The sequence below is a fragment of the Pseudophryne corroboree genome, chromosome 1 (assembly GCF_028390025.1).
Source record: "Pseudophryne corroboree isolate aPseCor3 chromosome 1, aPseCor3.hap2, whole genome shotgun sequence".
Taxonomy (NCBI): Eukaryota; Metazoa; Chordata; class Amphibia; order Anura; family Myobatrachidae; genus Pseudophryne; species Pseudophryne corroboree.
This window is the reverse complement of record NC_086444.1, coordinates 145,338,106-145,362,888: the sequence shown is the minus strand read 5'-3', so window position 1 is coordinate 145,362,888 and position 24,783 is coordinate 145,338,106. Positions and strand designations below refer to the sequence as shown.

The 24,783-nt window shown below is 44.7% G+C and overlaps 1 protein-coding gene across 1 annotated transcript in view; it reads right to left on the bottom strand.

Annotated features, from left to right (window-relative positions):
- Window positions 1–22,530, bottom strand: part of CD180 (CD180 molecule) — a 153,907-nt gene extending 131,377 nt beyond the window's left edge. Inside the window, exon 1 of the mRNA XM_063913099.1 lies at window positions 22,011–22,530. Within this exon, the coding sequence (XP_063769169.1) occupies window positions 22,011–22,530 (520 nt within the window). The remainder of the gene's footprint in view (window positions 1–22,010) is intronic.
- Between the last annotated feature and the right edge of the window lie 2,253 nt (window positions 22,531–24,783).

The following is a 24,783-nucleotide window of genomic DNA, read 5'->3' as shown; positions in this document are numbered from 1 at the left end:
AAAACAGCAGCTATAAGGGGAAAAACACTTCTATAAGGTTATCCCTGTATATATATAGCGCTCTGGTGTGTGCTGGCATACTCTCCCTCTGTCTCCCCAAAGGGCTAGTGGGGTCCTGTCCTCTATCAGAGCATTCCCTGTGTGTGTGCTGTGTGTCGGTACGATTGTGTCGACATGTATGAGGAGGAAAATGGTGTGGAGGCGGAGCAATTGCCTGTAATGGAGATGTCACCCCCTAGGGAGTCGACACCTGAGTGGCTGAGCTTATGGAAGGAATTACGTGACAGTGTCAGCTCTTTACAAAAGACGGTTGATGACATGAGACAGCCGGCTACTCAGCTCGTGCCTGTCTAGGCGTCTCAAAAGCCATCAGGGGCTCTAAAACGCCCGTTACCTCAGATGGCAGATACAGACACCGACACGGATACTGACTCCAGTGTCGACGATGAAGAGACGAATGTGACTTCCAGTAGGGCCACACGTTACATGATTGATGCTATGAAAAATGTTTCTCTGACGTCCTAGTGGATGCTGGGAACTCCGTAAGGACCATGGGGAATAGCGGCTCCGCAGGAGACAGGGCACATCTAAAGAAAGCTTTAGGATCACCTGGTGTGCACTGGCTCCTCCCCCTATGACCCTCCTCCAAGCCTCAGTTAGATTTTCTGTGCCCGACGAGAAGGGTGCACACTAGGGGCTCTCCTGAGCTCTTTGTGAAAGTTTTAGTTTAGGTTTATTATTTCAGTGAGACCTGCTGGCAACAGGCTCACTGCATCGAGGGACTAAGGGGAGAAGAAGCGAACTCACCTGCGTGCAGAGTGGATTGGGCTTCTTAGGCTACTGGACATTAGCTCCAGAGGGACGATCACAGGTTCAGCCTGGATGGGTCACCGGAGCCGCGCCGCCGGCCCCCTTACAGAGCCAGAAGAGCGAAGAGGTCCGGAAAAATCGGCGGCAGAAGACTTTCCTGTCTTCAGATAAAGGTAGGCGCACAGCACCGCAGCTGTGCGCCATTGCTCTCAGCACACTTCACACTCCGGTCACTGAGGGTGCAGGGCGCTGGGGGGGCAGCGCCCTGAGACGCAATAAATCGATAGAAAACCTTTTATGGCTAAAATAAATGCATCACATATAACTCCTGGGCTATATGGATGCATTTAACCCCTGCCAAAACATACAAGAAAACGGATGATAAGGACGCCGAGAAAGGGGCGGAGCCTATCTCCTCAGCACACTGGCGCCATTTTCCCTCACAGCTCAGTTGGAGGGAAGCTCCCTGGCTCTCCCCTGCAGTCACTACACTACAGAAAGGGGTTAAAAAAGAGAGGGGGGCACAAATTAGGCGCAGTATAAACAATACAGCAGCTATAAAGGGAAAAACACTTATATAAGGTTATCCCTATATATATATAGCGCTCTGGTGTGTGCTGGCAAACTCTCCCTCTGTCTCCCCAAAGGGCTAGTGGGGTCCTGTCCTCTATCAGAGCATTCCCTGTGTGTGTGCTGTGTGTCGGTACGTTTGTGTCGACATGTATGAGGAGAAAAATGATGAGGAGACGGAGTAGAGTGTCTGTAATAGTGTTGTCACCCCCTGGGGGGTCGACACCTGAGTGGATGTACTGTTGAAATTGCGTGACAGTGTCAGCTTTGTATAAAAGACAGTGGTTGACATGAGACAGCCGGCTACTCAGCTTGTGCATGTCCAGACGTCTCATACAGGGGCTCTAAAGCGCCCGTTACCTCAGATACAGACGCCGACACGGATACTGACTCCTGTGTCGACGGTGAAGAGACAACCGTGATTTCCAATACGGCCACACATTGCATGACTGAGGCAATGGAAAAAGTTTACACTCTTCTGATAATATAAATACCACCAAAAAAAAGGGGTATTATGTTTGGTGAGGAAAAACTTCCTGTAGTTTTCCTGAATCTGAGAAATAAAATGAGGTGTGTGATGATGCGTGGGTTTCCCCCCGATAACAATTGATAATTTCTAAAAAGTTATTGGCAGTATACCTTTTCCCGCCAGAGGTTAGGGTGCGTTGGGAAACACCCCCTAGGGGGGATAAGGCGCTCACACGCTTGTACAAGGGCTCTACCCCCTCTGGAGATGGCCGCCCTTAAGGATCCTGCTGATAGAAAGCAGGAGGGTATCCTAAAATGTATTTACACACATACTGGTGTTATACTGCGACCAGCAATCGCCTCAGCCTGGATGTGCAGTGCTGGGTTGGCGTGGTCGGATTCCCTGACTGGAAATATGATATCCTAGATAAGGACAGTATATTATTGCCTATAGAGCAATTAAAAGATGCATTTCTATATATGCATGATGCACAGCGGAATATTTGCCGACTGGCATCAAGTATAAGTGCGTTGTCCAATTATACCAGTAAAGTGGTCAGGTGATGCGGATTCCAAACGGCATTTGGAAGTATTGCCTTAAAAGAGGGGATGTACCCCAGGTCGCCTCTCAAAATAAGACGCCGTATTATCAGGCGCAGGCCTGGTTGGCAAGCGGACAAAAGGGTTCCTCTTTTCTGCTCGTGACAGAGGGAGAGGAAAATGGCTGCAGAGATCAGCCAGTTCCAAGGAACAGAAACTCTTTTCCGCCTCTGTCAAGCCCTCAGCATGACGCTAGGGCTTTACAAGTTCAGGCACGGTGGGGTCCCGTTCTCAATGAATTTCAGTGCGCAGTGGGCTCACTCGCAAGTAGACCCCTGGATCCTTCTGGTAATATTTCAGGGGTACAAATTGGAATTCGAGACGTATCCCCCTCGCCGTTTCCAAAGGTCTGTTTTACCGACGTCTCCCGCTGACAGGGAGGCAAGTTTGGAAACCATTCACAAGCTGTATTCCCAGCAGGTGATAATCAAGGTACCCCTCCTGCAACAGGGAACGGGGGATATTATTCCACACTATTGTGGTACCGAAGCCAGACGGCTCGGGGAGACCGATTTTAAAATCTAAAATCTAAAATCTTTGAACACTTGCATACAGAGGTTCAAATTCAAAATTGAGTCACTCAGAGCAGTGATTGCAAACCTGGAAGAAGGGGACTACATGATGTCTCGGGACATCAAGGATGCTTACCTTCAGGTCAAAATTTACCCTTCTCACCAAGGGTATTTCAGGTTATGGTACAGAACTGTCACTATCAGTTCGGACGCTGCCGTAGGGATGGTCCACGGCACCCCGGGTCTTTACTGAAGTAATGACCGTAATGATGATATTCCTTCGAAGGAAGGGAATTTTAGTTATCCGTTACTTGGACGATTCCCTGATAAGGGTAAGATCCAGGGAACAGTTGGAGATCGGTGTAACACTATATCAGGTAGTGTTGCGGCAGCACGATTGGATTCTCAATATTCCAAAATCGCAGCTGGTTCCGACGTCTTGTCTTCTGTTCCTAGGGATGATCCTGGACACAGTCCAGAAAGAAGGTGTTTCTCCCGGAGGAGAAAGCCAGGGAGTTATCCGAGCTAGTCAGGAACCTCCTAAAACCGAACCAAGTCTCAGTGCATCAATGCACAAGGGTTCTGGGTAAAAATGGTGGCTTCCTACGAAGCAATCCCATTCGGCAGATTCCACGCAAGACTTTCCAGTGGAACCTACTGGACAAATGGTCCGGGTCGCATCTTCAGATGCTTCAGCGGATAACCCTGTCACCGGGGACAAGGGTATCCCTCCTGTGGTGGTTGCAGAGTGCTCATCTTCTAGAGGGCCGCAGATTCGGCATTCGGGACTGGGTCCTGGTGGCCACGGATGCCAGCCTGCGAGGCTGAGGAGCAGTCACACAGGGAAGGAATTTCCAGGGCTTATGGTCAAGCCTGGAGACATCTCTTCATATAAACATTCTGGAACTAAGGGCCATTTACAATGCCCTAAGTCAAGCGAAACCCCTGCTTCAGGGTCAGGCGGTATTGATCCAATCGGACAACATCACGTCAGTCGCCCACGTAAACAGACAGGGCGGCACGGGAAGCAAGGGGGCAATGGCAGAAGCTGCAAGGATTCTTCGCTGGGCGGAAAATCATGTGATAGCACTGTCAGCAGTGTTCATTCCGGGAGTGGACAACTGGGAAGCAGACTTCCTCAGCAGACACGACCTTCACCCGGGAGAGTGGGGACTTCACCCAGAAGTCTTCCACCTGATTGTAAACCGTTGGGAAAAACCAAAGGTGGACATAATGGCGTCCCGTCTAAACAAAAAACTAGACAGATATTGCGCCAGGTCAGGGGACCCTCAGGCAATAGCGGTGGACGCTCTGGTAACACCGTGGGTGTACCAGTCAGTGTATGTGTTCCCTCCTCTGCCTCTCATACCAAAAGTACTGAGAATCATAAGAAGGAGAGGAGTAAGAACTATACTCGTGGTTCCGGATTGGCCAAGAAGGACTTGGTATCCGGAACTTCAAGAGATGCTCACGGACGAACCGTGGCCTCTACCTCTAAGAAAGGACCTGCACCAGCAGGGGCCTTGTCTGTTCCAAGACTTACCGCGGCTGCGTTTGACGGCTTGGCGGTTGAACGCCGGATCCTGAAGGAAAAAGGCATTCCAGATGAAGTCATCCCTACCCTGGTCAAGGCCAGGAAGGACGTAACCGCAAAACATTATCACCGCATTTGGCGAAAATATGTTGCGTGGTGGGAGGCCAAGAAGGCCCCTACAGAGGAATTTCAACTGGGTCGTTTCCTCCATTTCCTGCAAACAGGACTGTCTATGGGCCTAAGATTAGGGCCCATTAAGGTTCAAGTTTCGGCCCTGTCGATTTTCTTCCAAAAGGAACTGGCTTCAGTGCCTGAAGTTCAGACATTTGTAAAAGGGGTACTGCATATACAGCCTCCTTTTGTGCCTCCAGTGGCACCTTGGGATCTCAATGTTGTGTTGAGTTTTCTAAAGTCACATTGGTTTGAACTACTCACCACTGTGGACTTAAAATATCTCACATGGAAGGTGACGATGCTGTTAGCCCTGGCTTCAGCCAGGCGTGTGTCAGAACTGGCGGCTTTATCATATAAAAGCCCTTATTTAATATTTCATTCTGACAGGGCAGAATTGAGGACTTGTCCTCAATTTCTACCTAAGGTGGTTTCTGCATTCCACATGAAGCAACCTATTGTGGTACCTGCGGCTACTAAGGACTTGGAGGATTCCAAGTTGCTTGACGTGGTCAGGGCCCTGAAAATATATGTTTCCAGGACGGCTGGAGTCAGAAAATCTGACTCGCTGTTTATCCTGTATGCACCCAACAAACTGGGTGCTCCTGCTTCTAAGCAGACGATTGCTCGTTGGATTTGTAGTACAATTCAGCTTGCACGTTCTGTGGCAGGCCTGCCACAGCCAAAAATCTTAAAATGCCCACTCCACAAGGAAGGTGGGCTCATCTTGGGCAGCTGCCCGAGGGGTCTCGGCTTTACAACTTTGCCGAGCAGTTACTTCGTCAGGAGCAAATACGTTTGTAAACTTCTACAAATTTGATACCCTGGCTGAGGAGGACCTGGAGTTCTCTCATTCGGTGCTGCAGAGTCATCCGCACTCTCCCGCCCGTTTGGGAGCTTTGGTATAATCCCCATGGTCCTTACGGAGTTCCCAGCATCCACTAGGACGTCAGAGAAAATAAGAATTTACTTACCGATAATTCTATTTCTCGTAGTCCGTAGTGGATGCTGGGCGCCCATCCCAAGTGCGGATTGTCTGCAATACTGGTACATAATTATTGTTACCAAAAAATTCGGGTTATTGTTGTAGTGAGCCATCTTTTATAGAGGTTTCTCTATTATCATGCTGTTAACTGGGTTCAGATCACAAGTTGTACAGTGTGATTGGTGTGGCTGGTATGAGTCTTACCCGGGATTCAAAATCCTTCCTTATTGTGTACGCTCGTCCGGGCACAGTATCCTAACTGAGGCTTGGAGGAGGGTCATAGGGGGAGGAGCCAGTGCACACCAGGTGATCCTAAAGCTTTCTTTAGATGTGCCCTGTCTCCTGCGGAGCCGCTATTCCCCATGGTCCTTACGGAGTTCCCAGCATCCACTACGGACTACGAGAAATAGAATTATCGGTAAGTAAATTCTTATTTTTACATATTTCTGATAATACAAGTACCACTAAAAAGGGTATTATGTTTGGTGAGAAAAAACTGCATGTAGTTTTTCCTGCATCTGAGGAATTAAATGAAGTGTGTGATGAAGCGTGAGTTTCCCCCGATAAAAAACTGATAATTCCTAAAAGGTTATTAGCATCATACCCCTTCCCGCCAGAGGATAGGGCACGTTGGGAAACACCCCCTAAGGTGGATAAAGCGCTCACACGTTTGTCAAAACAGGTGGCACTACCGTCTCCTGATAGGGCCGCCCTTAAGGAACCTGCTGACAGAAAGCAGGAGAATATCCTAAAATGTATATACACTCACACGGGTGTTATACTGCGACCAGCAATCGCCTCAGCCTGGATGTGCAGTGCTGGGGTGGCTTGGTCGGATTCCCTGACTGACAATATTGATACCCTAGATAGGGACAGTATATTACTGACTATAGAGCATTTGAAAGATGCATTTCTATATATGCATGATGCACAGAGGGATATTTGCCGACTGGCATCAAGAGTAAGTGCGCTGTCCATTTCTGCCAGAAGAGGGTTATGGACGAGGCAGTGGTCAGGTGATGCTGATTCCAAAAGGCATATGGAAGTATTGCCTTACAAAGGGGAGGCGTTATTTGGGGTAGGTCTATCAGACCTGGTGGCCACGGCAACTGCTGGGAAATCCACATTTTTACCCCAGGTAGCCTCTCAATATAAGAAGACGCCGTATTATCAGGCGCAGTCCTTTCGGCCCCATAAGGGCAAGCGGGCAAAAGGCTCCTCATTTCTGCCCCGTGGCAGAGGGAGAGGAAAAAGGCTGCAGCAAACAGCCAGTTCCCAGGAACAGAAGCCCTCTCCCGTTTTCTGCCAAGTCCTCAGCATGACGCTGGGGCTTTACAAGCGGACTCAGGCACTCCCCTAAAGTCTGCTTTACCGACGTCTCCCTCCGACAGGGAGGCGGTATTGGAAGCCATTCACAAGCTGTATTCCCAGCAGGTGATAATCAAGATACCCCTCCTGCAACAGGGACAGGGGTATTATTCCACGCTGTTTGTGGTACCGAAGCCGGACGGCTCGGTGAGACCTATTTTAAATCTGAAATCCTTGAACACTTACATACACAGGTTCAAATTCAAGATGGAGTCACTCAGAGCGGTGATTGCGAACTTGGAAGAAGGGGATTATATGGTGTCTTTGGACATCAAGGAGGCTTACCTCCATGTCCCAATTTACCCTTCTCACCAAGGATACCTCAGGTTTGTGGTACAGAACTGTCACTATCAGTTTCAGACGCTGCCGTTTGGTTTGTCCACGGCACCCCGGGTCTTTACCAAGGTAATGGCCGAAATGATGATACTCCTTGGACGATCTCCTGATAAGGGCAAGATCCAGGGAACAATTGGTAGTCGGGGTAGCACTATCTCAAGTAGTGTTGCGGCAGCACGGTTGGATTCTCAATATTCCAAAATCACAGCTGATCCCGACGACACGTCTTCTATTCCTAGGGATGATCCTGGACACAGTCCAGAAAAAGGTGTTTCTCCCGGAGGAGAAAGCCAGGGAGTTATCCGAACTAGTCAGAAACCTCCTAAAACCAGGCCAAGTGTCAGTGCATCAATGCACAAGGGTCCTGGGAAAAATGGTGGTTTCCTACGAAGCAATCCCTTTTGGCAGATTCCACGCAAGAACTTTCCAGTGGGACCTGCTGGACAAATGGTCCGGATCGCATCTTCAGATGCATCAGCGGATAACCCTGTCACCAAAGACAAGGGTGTCTCTCCTGTGGTGGTTGCAGAGTGCTCATCTTCTAGAGGGCCGCAGATTCGGCATTCAGGACTGGGTCCTGGTGACCACGGATGCCAGCCTGCAAAGCTGGGGAGCAGTCACACAGGGAAGAAATTTCCAGGGCTTGTGGTCAAGCCTGGAGACATCACTTCACATAAATATCCTGGAGCTGAGGGCCATTTACAATGCCCTAAGCCAAGCAAGACCTCTGCTTCAAGGTCAGCCGGTGCTGATCCAGTCGGACAACATCACGGCAGTCGCCCACATGAACAGACAGGGCGGCACAAGAAGCAGGAGGGCAATGGCAGAAGCTGCAAGGATTCTTCGCTGGGCGGAAAATCATGTGATAGCACTGTCAGCAGTGTTCATTCCGGGAGTGGACAACTGGGAAGCAGACTTCCTCAGCAGGCACGACCTCCACCCGGGAGAGTGGGGACTTCACCCAGAAGTCTTCCACATGATTGTAAACCGTTGGAAAAAACCAAAGGTGGACATGATGGCGTCCCGCCTCAACAAAAAATTGGACAGGTATTGCGCCAGGTCAAGGGACCCTCAGGCAATAGCTGTGGACGCTCTGGTAACACCATGGGTGTACCAGTCAGTGTATGTGTTTCCCTCCTCTGCCTCTCATACCCAAGGTACTGAAAATTATAAGACGGAAAGGAGTAAGAACTATACTCGTGGCTCCGGATTGGCCAAGAAGGACTTGGTACCCGGAACTTCAAGAGATGCTCACAGAGGACCCGTGGCCTCTACCTCTAAGAAGGGACCTGCTCCAGCAAGGACCCTGTCTGTTCCAAGACTTGCCGCGGCTGCGTTTGACGGCATGGCGGTTGAACGCCGGATCCTGAAGGAAAAAGGCATTCCGGAAGAAGTCATTCCTACCCTGATCAAAGCCAGGAAGGATGTGACCGCAAAGCATTATCACCGCATTTGGCGGAAATATGTTGCATGGTGCGAGGCCAGGAAGGCCCCAACGGAGGAATTTCAACTGGGTCGATTCCTGCATTTCCTGCAAACAGGAGTGTCTATGGGCCTAAAATTAGGATCCATTAAGGTTCAGATTTCGGCCCTGTCGATTTTCTTCCATAAAGAACTGGCTTCAGTTCCTGAAGTTCAGACGTTTGTCAAGGGGGTGCTGCATATACAGCCTCCTTTTGTGCCTCCAGTGGCACCTTGGGATCTCAATGTAGTTTTGGGGTTCCTAAAATCACATTGGTTTGAACCGCTTAAATCTGTGGATTTGAAATATCTCACATGGAAAGTGGTCATGCTGTTGGCCCTGGCTTCGGCCAGGCGCGTGTCAGAATTGGCGGCTTTATCTTATAAAAGCCCTTACCTGATTTTTCATACGGACAGGGCAGAATTGAGGACTCGTCCACAATTTCTCCCTAAGGTGGTTTCAGCGTTTCACCTGAACCAGCCTATTGTGGTACCTGCGGCTACTAGGGACTTGGAGGACTCCAAGTTGCTGGACGTTGTCAGGGCCCTGAAAATATATGTTTCCAGGACGGCTGGAGTCAGAAAATCTGACTCCCTGTTTATCCTGTATGCACCCAACAAGCTGGGTGCTCCTGCTTCTAAGCAGACTATTGCTCGTTGGATTTGTAGTACAATTCAGCTTGCACATTCTGTGGCAGGCCTGCCACAGCAAAAATCTGTAAAAGCCCATTCCACAAGGAAGGTGGGCTCATCTTGGGCGGCTGCCCGAGGGGTCTCGGCTTTACAACTTTGCCGAGCAGCTACTTGGTCAGGGGCAAACACGTTTGCTAAATTCTACAAATTTGATACCCTGGCTGAGGAGGACCTGGAGTTCTCTCATTCGGTGCTGCAGAGTCATCCGCACTCTCCCGCCCGTTTGGGAGCTTTGGTATAATCCCCATGGTCCTTACGGAGTTCCCAGCATCCACTAGGACGTCAGAGAAAATAAGAATTTACTTACCGATAATTCTATTTCTCGTAGTCCGTAGTGGATGCTGGGCGCCCATCCCAAGTGCGGATTGTCTGCAATACTTGTACATAGTTATTGTTAACTAAATCGGGTTATTGTTGTTGTGAGCCATCTTTCCAGAGGCTCCTCTGTTATCATGCTGTTAACTGGGTTCAGATCACAAGTTGTACGGTGTGATTGGTGTGGCTGGTATGAGTCTTACCCGGGATTCAAAATCCTTCCTTATTGTGTACGCTCGTCCGGGCACAGTATCCTAACTGAGGCTTGGAGGAGGGTCATAGGGGGAGGAGCCAGTGCACACCAGGTAGTCCTAAAGCTTTACTTTTGTGCCCAGTCTCCTGCGGAGCCGCTATTCCCCATGGTCCTTACGGAGTTCCCAGCATCCACTACGGACTACGAGAAATAGAATTATCGGTAAGTAAATTCTTATTTTAAAGCTCCCCCATATATCAGCATCACATCAGTCAAAGGAGAGCCAGAGACATTGTTCCGCAGCGCTAAATAAAAAGTAACACCCAAAAGCTGCCACCTAATGTGTGTATTTATGCCCCTGAATTAGCAGAATTAGAGTCAAAAACATTAAAGGTAGCCATACTACAGTGACATTGGATGGATGTTAAAGCCTCTTAGCCACAAAGGATTAGAATATCATCCCGATTCAAGGACTAGCTTGTGGCACTTTAATACAACTGTGTTATATGTATATTCGTGAACCCGTAAGAAGGACTGACACATAAGAGACTATTAGTTTTAAAGTTAAAGGATTTGAGCTCGCTGTGACTATGATAAGAGAAACCATCTCTTGCAGGTATATTTAATATAGTCTCATCCTAAGAGACAACAATAATTTGAGGCATACAGGAATCGAAAAGCTATATATGCTCTGAAATATAGAAAGCATCAGCTACTTCAAATGGACACAAGGACGCAGCATAACAAAGGTTTATCATACCAGCTTCTTAGGAGTTTAGTTTAATACTGGACAACTACGGTAACATTTTTACTGAGGAAAGGATACAGATTCCTTGGTAATCAACTGTTGATGTTACTATCTATGAGCTCAATAGATACTTTCTGTTATCTGCCAAGGAGGAACTATAAGTAACCTTATAGGAGAAAGTAATCGCTACCATAAGTAGACTGAGCCAAACATCTTTCTCTTTAACTGAAGGGAGAACTGATAGTTGATACTAAAACATAGTGTCAGACATTCTGTATTAACTGCTGTTATTTTTAGGAAGTTTATGGGCCCTTATAGTGCACTATCATATTAAGAGTACCCGGGTCACTCTAACACCGAAGGGTGTCTTGAAAAGAAAAAATAAGATTTTACTCACCGGTAAATCTATTTCTCGTAGTCCGTAGTAAATGCTGGGAACTCCGTAAGGACCATGGGGAATAGACGGGCTCCGCAGGAGACTGGGCACTCTAAAAGAAAGATTAGGTACTATCTGGTGTGCACTGGCTCCTCCCACCATGCCCCTCCTCCAGACCTCAGTTAGGATACTGTGCCCGGAAGAGCTGACACAATAAGGAAGGATTTTGAATCCCGGGTAAGACTCATACCAGCCACACCAATCACACTGTATAACTCGTGATACTACACCCAGTTAACAGTATGAAATATAACTGAGCCTCTCAACAGATGGCTCAACAATAACCCTTAGTTAGGCAATAACTACATTCAAGTATTGCAGACAATCCGCACTTGGGATGGGCGCCCAGCATCCACTACGGACTACGAGAAATAGATTTACCGGTGAGTAAAATCTTATTTTCTCTGACGTCCTAGTGGATGCTGGGAACTCCGTAAGGACCATGGGGATTATACCAAAGCTCCCAAACGGGCGGGAGAGTGCGGATGACTCTGCAGCACCGAATGAGAGAACTCAAGGTCCTCCTCAGCCAGGGTATCAATTTTGTAGAATTTAGCAAACGTGTTTGCCCCTGACCAAGTTGCAGCTCGGCAAAATTGTAAAGCCGAGACCCCTCGGGCAGCCGCCCAAGATGAGCCCACTTTCCTCGTGGAATGGGCTTTTACTGATTTAGGATGCGGCAATCCAGCCGCAGAATGCTCCAGCTGAATTGTGCTACAAATTCAGCGAGCAATAGTCTGCTTAGAAGCAGGAGCACCTACTTTGTTGGGTGCCTACAGGATAAAAAGCGAGTCAGTTTTCCTGACTCCAGCCGTCCTGGAAATATAAATTTTTAAGGCCCTGACTACGTCCAGTAACTTGGAATCTTCCAAGTCCCTAGTAGCCGCAGGCACTACAATAGGTTGGTTCAAGTGAAAAGCTGATACCACCTTAGGGAGAAACTGGGGACGAGTCCTCAATTCTGCCCTATCCATATGGAAAATCAGATAAGGGCTTTTTCATGACAAAGCCGCCAATTCTGACACACGCCTGGCCGAAGCCAAGGCCAATAACATGACCACTTTCCACGTGAGATATTTCAAATCCACAGTTTTAAGTGGCTCAAACCAATGTGATTTTAAGAAACTCAACACCACGTTGAGATCCCAAGGTGCCACAGGAGGCACAAAAGGGGGCTGAATATGTAGCACTCCCTTTACAAATGTCTGAACTCCAGGCAGTGAAGCCAGTTCTTTCTGGAAGAAAATCGACAGAGCCGAAATCTGGACCTTAATGGAACCCAATTTTAGGCCCATAGTCACCCCTGACTGTAGGAAGTGCAGAAAACGACCCAGCTGAAATTCCTCTGTCTTCCTGGCCTCACACCACGCAACATATTTTCGCCAAATACGGTGATAATGGTTTGCGGTTACTTCTTTCCTGGCTTTTATCAGCGTAGGAATGACTTCTTCCGGAATGCCCTTTTCCTTTAGGATACGGAATTAAACCGCCATGCCGTCAAACGCAGCCACGGTAAGTCTTGGAACAGACAGGGCCCCTGCTGTAGCAGATCCTGTCTGAGCGGTAGAGGCCATGGGTCCTCTGATATCATTTCTTGAAGTTCTGGGTACCAAGCTCTTCTTGGCCCATCCGGAACCAAGAGTATCGTTCTTACTCCTCGTTTTCTTATTATTCTCAGTACCTTTGGTATGAGAGGCAGAGGAGGGAATACATAAACCGACTGGTACACCCACGGTGTCACTAGAGCGTCCACAGCTATTGCCTGAGGGTCCCTTGACCTGGCGCAATATCTAGTTTTTTGTTTAGGCGGGACGCCATCATGTCCACCTGTGGCCTTTCCCAACGGTTTACCAACAGTTGGAAGACTTCTGGATGAAGTCCCCACTCTCCCGGGTGTAGGTCGTGTCTGCTGAGGAAGTCTGCTTCCCAGTTGTCCACTCCCGGAATCCTTGTGGCTTCTGCCATCGCCATCCTGCTTCTTGTGCCGCCCTGTCGGTTTCCATGGGCGACTGCCGTGATGTTGTCTGATTGGATCAGTACCGGCTGGTTTTGAAGCAGAGGCCTTGCCAGACTTAGGGCATTGTAAATGGCCCTCAGTTCCAGAATATTTATGTGTAGGGACGACTCCTGACTTGACCAAAGTCCTTGGAAATTTCTTCCCTGTGTGACTGCCCCCCAGCCTCGAAGGCTGGCATCCGTGGTTACCAGGACCCAGTCCTGTATGCCGAATCTGCGGCCCTCTTGAAGATGAGCACTCTGCAGCCACCACAGTAGAGATACCCTGGTCCTTGGAGACAGGGTTATCAGCCGATGCATCTGAAGATGCGATCCCGACCACTTGTCCAAGAGGTCCCACTGAAAGGTTCTTGCATGGAACCTGCCGAATGGAATTTTGCTTCGTAAGAAGCTACCATTTTTCCCAGGACTCGTGTGCAGTGATGCACCGATACCTGTTTTGGTTTCAGGAGGTCTCTCACTAGAGATGACAGCTCCTTGGCTTTCTCCTGCGGGAGAAACACTTTTTTCTGTTCTGTGTCCAGAACCATCCCCAGGAACAGTAGGCGTGTGGTAGGAACCAGCTGTGACTTTGGAATGTATAGAATCCATCCGTGCTGTTGTAGCACTTCCCGAGATAGTGCTACTCCGACCAACAACTGCTCCTTGGACCTCGCCTTTATAAGGAGATCGTCCAAGTACGGGATAATTAAAACTCCCTTTTTTCGAAGGAGTATCATCATTTCTGCCATTACCTTGGTAAAGACCCTCGGTGCCGTGGACAGTCCAAACGGCAGTGTTTGGAATTGGTAATGGCAATCCTGTACCACAAATCTGAGGTACTTCTGGTGAGGATGGTAAATGGGGACATGTAGGTAAGCATCCTTGATGTCCAGGGATACCATGTAATCCCCCTCCTCCAGGCTTGCAATAACCGCCCTGAGCGATTCCATCTTGAACTTGAATTTTTTTATGTATGTGTTCAAGGATTTCAAATTTAAAATGGGTCTCACCGAACCGTCCGGTTTCTGTACCACAAACAGTGTGGAATAGTAACCACGTCCTTGTTGAAGTAGGGGCACCTTGACTATCACCTGCTGGGAATACAGCTTGTGAATTGCCTCTAGCACAGCCTCCCTGCCTGAGGGAGTTGTCGGCAAGGCAGATTTTGGCGGGGGGGAGACGCCTCGAATTCCAGCTTGTACCCCTGAGATACTACTTGAAGGATCCAGGGATCCACCTGTGAGCGAGCCCACTGATCGCTGAAATTTTTGAGGCGGCCCCCCACCGTACCTGGCTACGCCTGTGGAGCCCCCGCATCATGCGGTGGACTCAGAGGAAGCGGGGGAAGAATTTTGATTCTGGGAACTGGCTGACTGGTGCAGCTTTTTCCCTCTTCCCTCGTCTCTGTGCAAAAAGGAAGCGCCTTTGACCCGCTTGCTTTTCTGAAGCCGAAAGGACTGTACCTGATAATACAGTGCTTTCTTAGGCTGTGAGGAAACCTGAGGTAAAAAATTTTCTTCCCAGCTGTTGCTGTGGATACGAGGTCCCAGAGACCATCCCCAAACAATTCCTCACCCTTATAAGGCTCTATGTGCCTTTTAAAGTCAGCATCACCTGTCCAGTGTCGGGTCTCTAATACCCTCCTGACAGAATGGACATTGCATTAATTCTGGATGCCAGCTGGCAAAATATCCCTCTGTGCATTCCTCATATATAAGACGACGTCTAATGTTCGCAAAATAGTATCCCTGTTTGACAGGGTTACAGACCACGCTGCAGCAGCACTATCTGCAGGTCTCAGTCTAGTACCTGAGTGTGTAAATACAGACTTCAGGATAGCCTCCTGCTTTTTATCAGCAGGTACCTTCAAAGTGGCCGTATCCTAAGACGGCAGTGCCACCTTTTTTGACAAACGTGTGAGCGCCTTATCCACCCTAGGGGATATCTCCCAGCGTAACTTATCCTCTGGCGGGAAAGGGTACGCCATCAGTAACTTTTTAGAAATTACCAGTTTCTTATCGGGGGAACCCACGCTTTTTCACACTTCATTCACTCATTTGATGGGGGAACAAAACACTGCCTGCTTTTTCTCCCCAAACATAAAACCCTTTTTTAGTGGTACTTGGGTTAATGTCAGAAATGTGTAACACATTTTTTATTGCCGGGATCATGTAACGGATGTTCCTAGTGGATTGTGTATATGTCTCAACCTCGTCGACACTGGAGTCAGACTCCGTGTCGACATCTGTGTCTGCCATCTGAGGGAGCGGGCGTTTTTGAGCCCCTGATGGCCTTTGAGACGCCTGGGCAGGCGCGGGCTGAGAAGCCGGCTGTCCCATAGCTGTTACGTCATCCAGCCTTTTATGTAAGGAGTTGACACTGTCGGTTTATACCTTCCACCTATCCATCCACTCTGGTGTCGGCCCCACAGGGGGCGACATCACATTTATCGGCATCTGCTCTGCCATCACATAAGCCTCCTCATCAAACGCGTCGACACAGCCGTACCGACACACCGCACACACACACAGGGAATGCTCTGACTGAGGACAGGACCCCACACAGCCCTTTGGGGAGACAGAGAGAGAGTATGCCAGCACACACTAGAGCGCTATATAATTTTGGGATTAACACTATATTGAGTGAATTCTTCCCAATAGCTGCTTGTATATACAATATTGCGCCTAAATTTTGTGCCCCCCCCCTCTCTTTTTAACCCTTTGAGCCTGAAAACTACAGGGGAGAGCCTGGGGAGCTGTCTTCCAGCTGCACTGTGAAGAGAAAATGGCGCCAGTGTGCTGACGGAGAAGCCCCGCCCCTTTTTCAACTGACTTTCTCCCGCTTTTTCTGGAATACTGGCAGGGGTAATTTTACATCTATATAGCCTCTAGGACTATATATGATGTAGATTTGCCAGCCAAGGTGTCATATATTGCCCTCAGGGCGCCCCCCCCCCAGCGCCCTGCACCCTCAGTGACCGGAGTGTGAAGTGTGCATGAGGAGCAATGGCGCACAGCTGCAGTGCTGTGCGCTACCTTGGTGAAGACCGAAGTCTTCTGCCGCCGATTTTCCGGACCTCTTCTTGCTTCTGGCTCTGTAAGAGGGACGGCGGCGCGGCTCCGGGAACGAACACCAAGGCCAGTTCCATGCGGTCGATCCCTCTGGAGCTAATGGTGTCCAGTAGCCTAAGAAGCCCAAGCTAGCTGCAAGCAGGTAGGTTCGCTTCTTCTCCCCTTAGTCCCTCGATGCAGTGAGCCTGTTGCCAGCAGGTCTCACTGTAAAATAAAAAACCTAAAATAAACTTTCTTTCTAGGAGCTCAGTAGAGCCCCTAGTGTGCATCCAGCTCGGCCGGGCACAGAAATCTAACTGAGGTCTGGAGGAGGGGCATGGTGGGAGGAGCCAGTGCACACCAGATAGTACCTAATCTTTCTTTTAGAGTGCCCAGTCTCCTGCGGATCCCGTCTATTCCCCATGGTCCTTACGGAGTTCCCAGCATCCACTAGGACGTCAGAGAAAGGATTTGTTGTATTGCATGCAGGTACTGTGTATAGGCCTAATTGACAGGGGGTTAGCATGGATTAATGACTTAAAGGGGAATGTGTAATTGATGAAATGTTAATGTTTACTTAATCCATTTGGTACTGGTCATTAAAGTGTTATACTTTCCATGTGTGTCTGGTCCGTCTGGAAGTTGATCTGAAGATCCTGGAAGAAAGAGACAGGTATATTAGATAATATATCTATGATATAAGGGAATCATCCCCTAAGGATAGAGATCAGGCTTACTCAAGCAAGCCTTAACGGTAGTTAAATATTACACATAGCTTGAGTGGAGGCACAGCTATTAGGTAACCATCCCTTAATAGAATACATAGACAGCTCTCGTTCAAGGTATTGAGGGTAGGGTTACATAAAGCTGTCTAACGTTTTTGGTCTACATGCAAAAGCAGCCAGTATTTACTCTGCACAGAAAAAAAAGAATGTATTTCCTCCCCATGCATTGCAAAATGGTTTGTTCTACCTGCTTATTCTGCCTTCCTTCCAAATCAGAATCAGACCCATTATCTACATACCAATACACCCTCAGAATTCTTGGTTTTAGAATTTAAGATTCTAGTTAACCTCTTGCGCTATTAAATTAAAGGTAACATGACTTGAGAACACTTAATTAATGATTGAAATAGATTTAATATCCGTAAAATAAATTATAAACAAATAAACATAAAAATAAATAGTTATGTATGCGCATACACATAAATACTATACTTTACTAATTAAGCATAAGAGGTGGATCATATAATTAATTGTGACCATATATGACTAATCAATATTCATACGTTGACAGTGTCCTTTATTTGGTATTTTCAACATGAAGCAGTCCCATTAGTTATGCTCATAGAAATGAGATTAGGTGTGTATCAAGTAGGTAAATCGAACCACTATATCAGTTGTAAATGGTCCTTTTATATATGGAGAAATCTCCAAACAGCACGGAGAAGATAAATGTCACCTGGGGTTTGGTGCACAGCAAGCACCTATGTAGAACTCCCGGTTATCACTGTCCGTGAATGATGTACTCCGTCTTCTGCTGTGTCAGGTCATCACACACACCTTACTTCGCATTAGGGGATGGAGGTTGTATCCGGCTCCCGGAGCTTTGCGCACTGCAGGCGCTGGTGAGATGATTCTGCTCCCGTCCTCAAGCCGCCGCATATAGCGCGTCCTCCCGTCTCCCACTCATCGGTCTCAAGCAGTGTTGTATATCAATAAGACCTACTGTCAAATGTCTGTTAGGTCACAAATGGCTCCTTCTCTGACGCGTTTCGCTTCTAATTGAAGCTTCCTCATAGAGTAATGATTTTTAGACAATAGAGCCCTTTTTATATATAGCAGCCTCAATTCAATTGGTGCAATCATCCACCTAAAATAGTAACACCTGTCTAAGATCCACCTCCTGATCCACCTCTTAGCTCACCTGTTCTTTAATTAAAAGATTCACATTAACCTTTCATCTGCCCGTCTGTCTATAAACACATCTTTCAGAAATAGCAGGATAATAATCAATATACAATCACATAAATATTATCTCTAAGCATAGTAAAATATCCTATTTTTGTTCAATAATTCATCATAATCATGGTGATAGTAAAATATATAAAAAAGAGAATATATATAAACAAGAAAAAAATAATAATAAAAAATAAAAAATAGTAAAAATATATGTATATAAGTCATTCGGGAATCGAACTGGGTACTCTAGCTATAGTAAACCAAGACTCTACCTCCAGGCTATGTAGCTACTTGATAGAATGTTACATTTTTATATGCATATATAGAGATGGTAAACAATATAACTATATGGAGGATCTCAAGCAACTATTCCATCTGTCAATGTTTCATCCTTTAGTCAAATACAATCTTTATTGCGTACACTATAAAAATGCATATATTATATTTGCCTGCACACCAAAAAATATATACACATAAAATATGGGGCAATCTTATCACATCACATTAAGTCTTATTTCGTCCGGACCTCGAACTAATTAAACTAGTTAGTCTAACTATGGTAAACTAATAATCTACCTCCAGACTGTTTTACTTCTAGATAAATTTCTTCGTTTTTAATAATACAGATGATAATGCTTCTATGACCCCAAATTTAAGGGAGCATTCTTATACCCATATTCTATAAGTTTACATTTATATGATGAAACAGAGATGTTTTTTTACTCTAATACAGACTAAACACTCTACTTATTTTAAAACAAGCTCAACACATACTGTCTAATTATTATATCTTAATTTATATTTTTATTTTTATTTTTATCTTTATTTTTATTTTTATTTTTTCTTTATAAATGTCTTCCAATATAAGGATGGTCGGTCTTCTCTTCAAATGTGCACTCTGGGAATGGCCTGTAACTGCTAGACCACCACTCCCTACACATTTCCAAGAGGGTTCCAGACAGTCCTTAGTTGGCAAATGATTCAAAATCTATGCACTCATTCAACCCTGCAGGGGCCAATGTTCTTAATTGGAATATCCATAGGGCTTCTTTCTCGCACAACTTGCGGTACCTGTCACCCCCACGAATGGTGGTCTTCACATGTTGAACCCCTGTCATAGTTAACCCATCTATCTTACCTTGATGAACATTAGAAAAGTGTTGAGACACACTATGGTTAAAATATTGTTTGAGAATATTTAGTCTGTGTTCTCTAAACCTAGTTTTAATTGAACGAGTAGTGCGACCTACGTACTGCAGGCCACAAGGGCACTGCAGCACGTAGACGCAGTATGTGGTATCACAATTGATAAATTCACGTATCTCGAATTTCTCTTTTGTAGTGTTGGATTCAATATTCTGGACCCTATTGGATATAAACCCGCATGTAATACAGCGGTTTTTTCCGCATTTATAGCAACCTAGTATAGGGGTTGTTAACCATGAATTACCAACGGAACCTACTGCTTTGATTTCCTTTTTTCTTTTCAACATACTAGGCGCTAGTAAGTTTTTTAGATTCTTATTTTTCTTAAATATAATTCTAGGGGTCTCTGTGATTGCTGATTGTAATATGGAATCCTGTTGTAAGATTTTAAAATTATTTTTTAATACTTTCTTAATTTCGTGTGATTGACTGTTGTATTTCGACAGATAACATATTTTAATTACATCACCCTTATTATTAGTATCAGATATATGGGGTTTCTCCTTTAAACTTATTAAGTGTTCCCTGTCTGTCTTCTCTATTTTTGTGTGAGCTGTTTTCACTAGGGCTTTGGGATAGCCTCTATCCATGAAGTCCTTAGCCATATTATCTGCTTGAGTTCTATAGTCCCTTACTGAGGAACAATTCCTACGTAATCGACTAAATTGACTAAACGGCACATTTTTTAACCAAGGCTTATAATGGTTACTGGAATAATGTAAAAAATTATTTGTATCAACAGATTTTTTATAATTTTTTGTAATAATCTGTCCGCCCTCAGAGGAGATAGTGAGATCCAAAAAATTAATAGTGTCCCTACTAAATAGATGTGTAAACTTCAAATTATATTCGTTATCATTAAGGTGAGTGACAAAATTATGTGCAGAAATCTCGTCCCCATCCCAAATAAAAAATAAATCATCAATATAACGGCCATAGAATACTAGGTTCGCGCCGTATGGGCCCCCCCATATAAATTGTTCCTCGAACATACCCATATAAATATTAGCAAAACTAGGCGCGAACCTAGTACCCATGGCCGTCCCTAATGTTTGAAGAAAATATTCACCCTCAAATAAAAAGTAATTGTGCTCTAAAATAAATGTGATAGAAGCAAGAATAAATTTTTTGAGGTTTCTCGGAAAGCCAACATCTCTACTCAGGCATTGATCCACAGATTGTACTCCTTTCTTATGTGGTATATGCGTATATAACGCCTGAACATCCAATGATATAAATGCATAGTTAGATTTCCATTCCAATTTATCAATGGAATTCAATAATCCAGTTGTATCTCGGATGTGGGATCTCAAAGAGACAACAAAACTCTGTAAAAAATAATCAATATATTGTGATAAATTAGAGGTGAGGGACCCTATACCAGAAATAATAGGTCGACCAGGAGGTGCAGTGAGGGACTTGTGAATTTTAGGAATGTGATAAAAAATCGGTGTGACAGGGTGCTCTATAAACAAAAATTTATATTCATCCTTGGAAATCACTTCATCTCTGAGGGCCTCATCCAGCAATCTTCGAAGTTGTATTTGAAAATTCAATGTAGGATCGCGTAGAATTTTTTCATAAAAATGAACATCAGATAATTGGTTATAAGCCTCTGACAGATAATATTCGCGTTCCAACAGAACAACCCCCCCCCCTTTATCAGCATTTCTAATCACTAATGACTGGTCACTTTCCAGTTCTTTCAATGCCAATCGTTCCTTCCTACTTAAATTGGAAAACCTAGATTTTTTAGCACAGATATTTTGAAAATCATCCATAGTTTTTTTATAGAAGTACATTATTGTACCAGATTTGTGATTTACCGGGTTAAAGGATGATTTTTTCCTAAAGGGGGTTCCTTTTCTAGTGACACTCTGATTATCTCCTATATCAAACAATTTCATTGGTGTGGTGGTATCTTCAACATGACTTTCTTCCCATAGACTCTCTAATTGTATTAGACATTCTACATCCATTTTATCTAAAACTATTGGTGACATTTGATCATCTCTCAATTTCTTAGAGGCGAAATACCTCTTACGACATAAATCGCGTGTAAAATGATTCAATTCGACGAACAGGTCAAATAAATTCGGGCCCTGCGTCGGAGCAAAATTCAGGCCCTTTTTCAGAAGCATAATTTGTTCATCTGATAACTCCCTGTCCGTCAAATTGAATATACCGCGTTTGTCTAATACAGTCTGGCCTTTCTTATATGACTTCCTTCCACCTCTTCTTCCTCTTGGTCTCTTTGTCTTTTGGACGTATCTCTTGTTAGAGGTGTAAACCTGTTGTGTGTCGTGAGTGGCCCCTGTCTTGGGTTTCCCCCTAAAAAATGATGGTCATTTGCATGGTCTTGATATTCTGAGCTATATTGACCTGGTCTTCTTCCACTATATGTCCTATTGGGTAATGGAGTGTCACTCCTAGGAGTGTCTTTTGCTCTAGGGTCACCCCTATAAGCTGGTGACCTATAATGTTGTCCTTTATAGCTTGATTGTTTTCTTTCAAACTCCGACTGGGATCCATACACCCCCTGTCGGCCTCTGAAATTCATGGATGATTGTTGTTTTCTATAGGTGCGGACTCTACCATCTTTATAATCGTTATCATCTCTCAACAGTTTTTTATTTTTAGTTTCTACTAGCTCTTTTTCAAATTGTTCTACTCGTTTATTAGTATTTTTATCTCTTTCTGAAAAGATGGGTAGATCCTTATATTTAATCAACGTACCCTTAATTTCTTCTATTTTCTTCCCAATCTCAATAACTTTTTTCTCTCTATAATTAACTAGTAGTTCAATTAATTTAAATGAACATTCATCAAGACTACGATCCCAATTTGAAAGTAATGTTGGATCATCTTGTATCCCTAATGTTTTAAAGATCCTTAATCCTCGTGGGATCTGTTTACTAGTCAAATACTTTTTTAATGAGACACTGTCCCACCAGTGTCTCATTTCATCCTTTAATAATTGCTCCAATTTAAAAAAACCTTTTATCACCTCTCCATCTGAATGGTTAATATTTGACATAGGTTCAATTTCTTCATCTACCTGAACGTAGAGTTCTCTTCTAGACAGACGGGCATTAAAACAAGTGAATTCAGCCATGTTTACCTTAATTAAATATAAATATGCAAAAATAGTTTTGTTATTAAATAACTACAGCAGCCGGACAAAAATAGACTACTCGGGATCAGAACAATCTCGGTTAGTCCTCCACAAACACTCTAAATACTAGTATTGATGTCAGGCGCTATCAACAATTATAAATAATGTATAAATAAATAAATAATTCTCTTACAACTCATACAATTTAAATAGCCGCAAACAAGGTAAAATGGCCTGTGGAAGTGGCCAACGTAATCACACCTGATTAAAACCAGGTGTAGCAAAAAAGATTCTAGTTAACCTCTTGCGCTATTAAATTAAAGGTAACATGACTTGAGAACACTTAATTAATGATTGAAATAGATTTAATATCCGTAAAATAAATTATAAACAAATAAACATAAAAATAAATAGTTATGTATGCGCATACACATAAATACTATACTTTACTAATTAAGCATAAGAGGTGGATCATATAATTAATTGTGACCATATATGACTAATCAATATTCATACGTTGACAGTGTCCTTTATTTGGTATTTTCAACATGAAGCAGTCCCATTAGTTATGCTCATAGAAATGAGATTAGGTGTGTATCAAGTAGGTAAATCGAACCACTATATCAGTTGTAAATGGTCCTTTTATATATGGAGAAATCTCCAAACAGCACGGAGAAGATAAATGTCACCTGGGGTTTGGTGCACAGCAAGCACCTATGTAGAACTCCCGGTTATCACTGTCCGTGAATGATGTACTCCGTCTTCTGCTGTGTCAGGTCATCACACACACCTTACTTCGCATTAGGGGATGGAGGTTGTATCCGGCTCCCGGAGCTTTGCGCACTGCAGGCGCTGGTGAGATGATTCTGCTCCCGTCCTCAAGCCGCCGCATATAGCGCGTCCTCCCGTCTCCCACTCATCGGTCTCAAGCAGTGTTGTATATCAATAAGACCTACTGTCAAATGTCCGTTAGGTCACACAGGGCTCCTTCTCTGACGCGTTTCGCTTCTAATTGAAGCTTCCTCATAGAGTAATGATTTTTAGACAATAGAGCCCTTTTTATATATAGCAGCCTCAATTCAATTGGTGCAATCATCCACCTAAAATAGTAACACCTGTCTAAGATCCACCTCCTGATCCACCTCTTAGCTCACCTGTTCTTTAATTAAAAGATTCACATTAACCTTTCATCTGCCCGTCTGTCTATAAACACATCTTTCAGAAATAGCAGGATAATAATCAATATACAATCACATAAATATTATCTCTAAGCATAGTAAAATATCCTATTTTTGTTCAATAATTCATCATAATCATGGTGATAGTAAAATATATAAAAAAGAGAATATATATAAACAAGAAAAAAATAATAATAAAAAATAAAAAATAGTAAAAATATATGTATATAAGTCATTCGGGAATCGAACTGGGTACTCTAGCTATAGTAAACCAAGACTCTACCTCCAGGCTATGTAGCTACTTGATAGAATGTTACATTTTTATATGCATATATAGAGATGGTAAACAATATAACTATATGGAGGATCTCAAGCAACTATTCCATCTGTCAATGTTTCATCCTTTAGTCAAATACAATCTTTATTGACAGTAGGTCTTATTGATATACAACACTGCTTGAGACCGATGAGTGGGAGACGGGAGGACGCGCTATATGCGGCGGCTTGAGGACGGGAGCAGAATCATCTCACCAGCGCCTGCAGTGCGCAAAGCTCCGGGAGCCGGATACAACCTCCATCCCCTAATGCGAAGTAAGGTGTGTGTGATGACCTGACACAGCAGAAGACGGAGTACATCATTCACGGACAGTGATAACCGGGAGTTCTACATAGGTGCTTGCTGTGCACCAAACCCCAGGTGACATTTATCTTCTCCGTGCTGTTTGGAGATTTCTCCATATATAAAAGGACCATTTACAACTGATATAGTGGTTCGATTTACCTACTTGATACACACCTAATCTCATTTCTATGAGCATAACTAATGGGACTGCTTCATGTTGAAAATACCAAATAAAGGACACTGTCAACGTATGAATATTGATTAGTCATATATGGTCACAATTAATTATATGATCCACCTCTTATGCTTAATTAGTAAAGTATAGTATTTATGTGTATGCGCATACATAACTATTTATTTTTATGTTTATTTGTTTATAATTTATTTTACGGATATTAAATCTATTTCAATCATTAATTAAGTGTTCTCAAGTCATGTTACCTTTAATTTAAT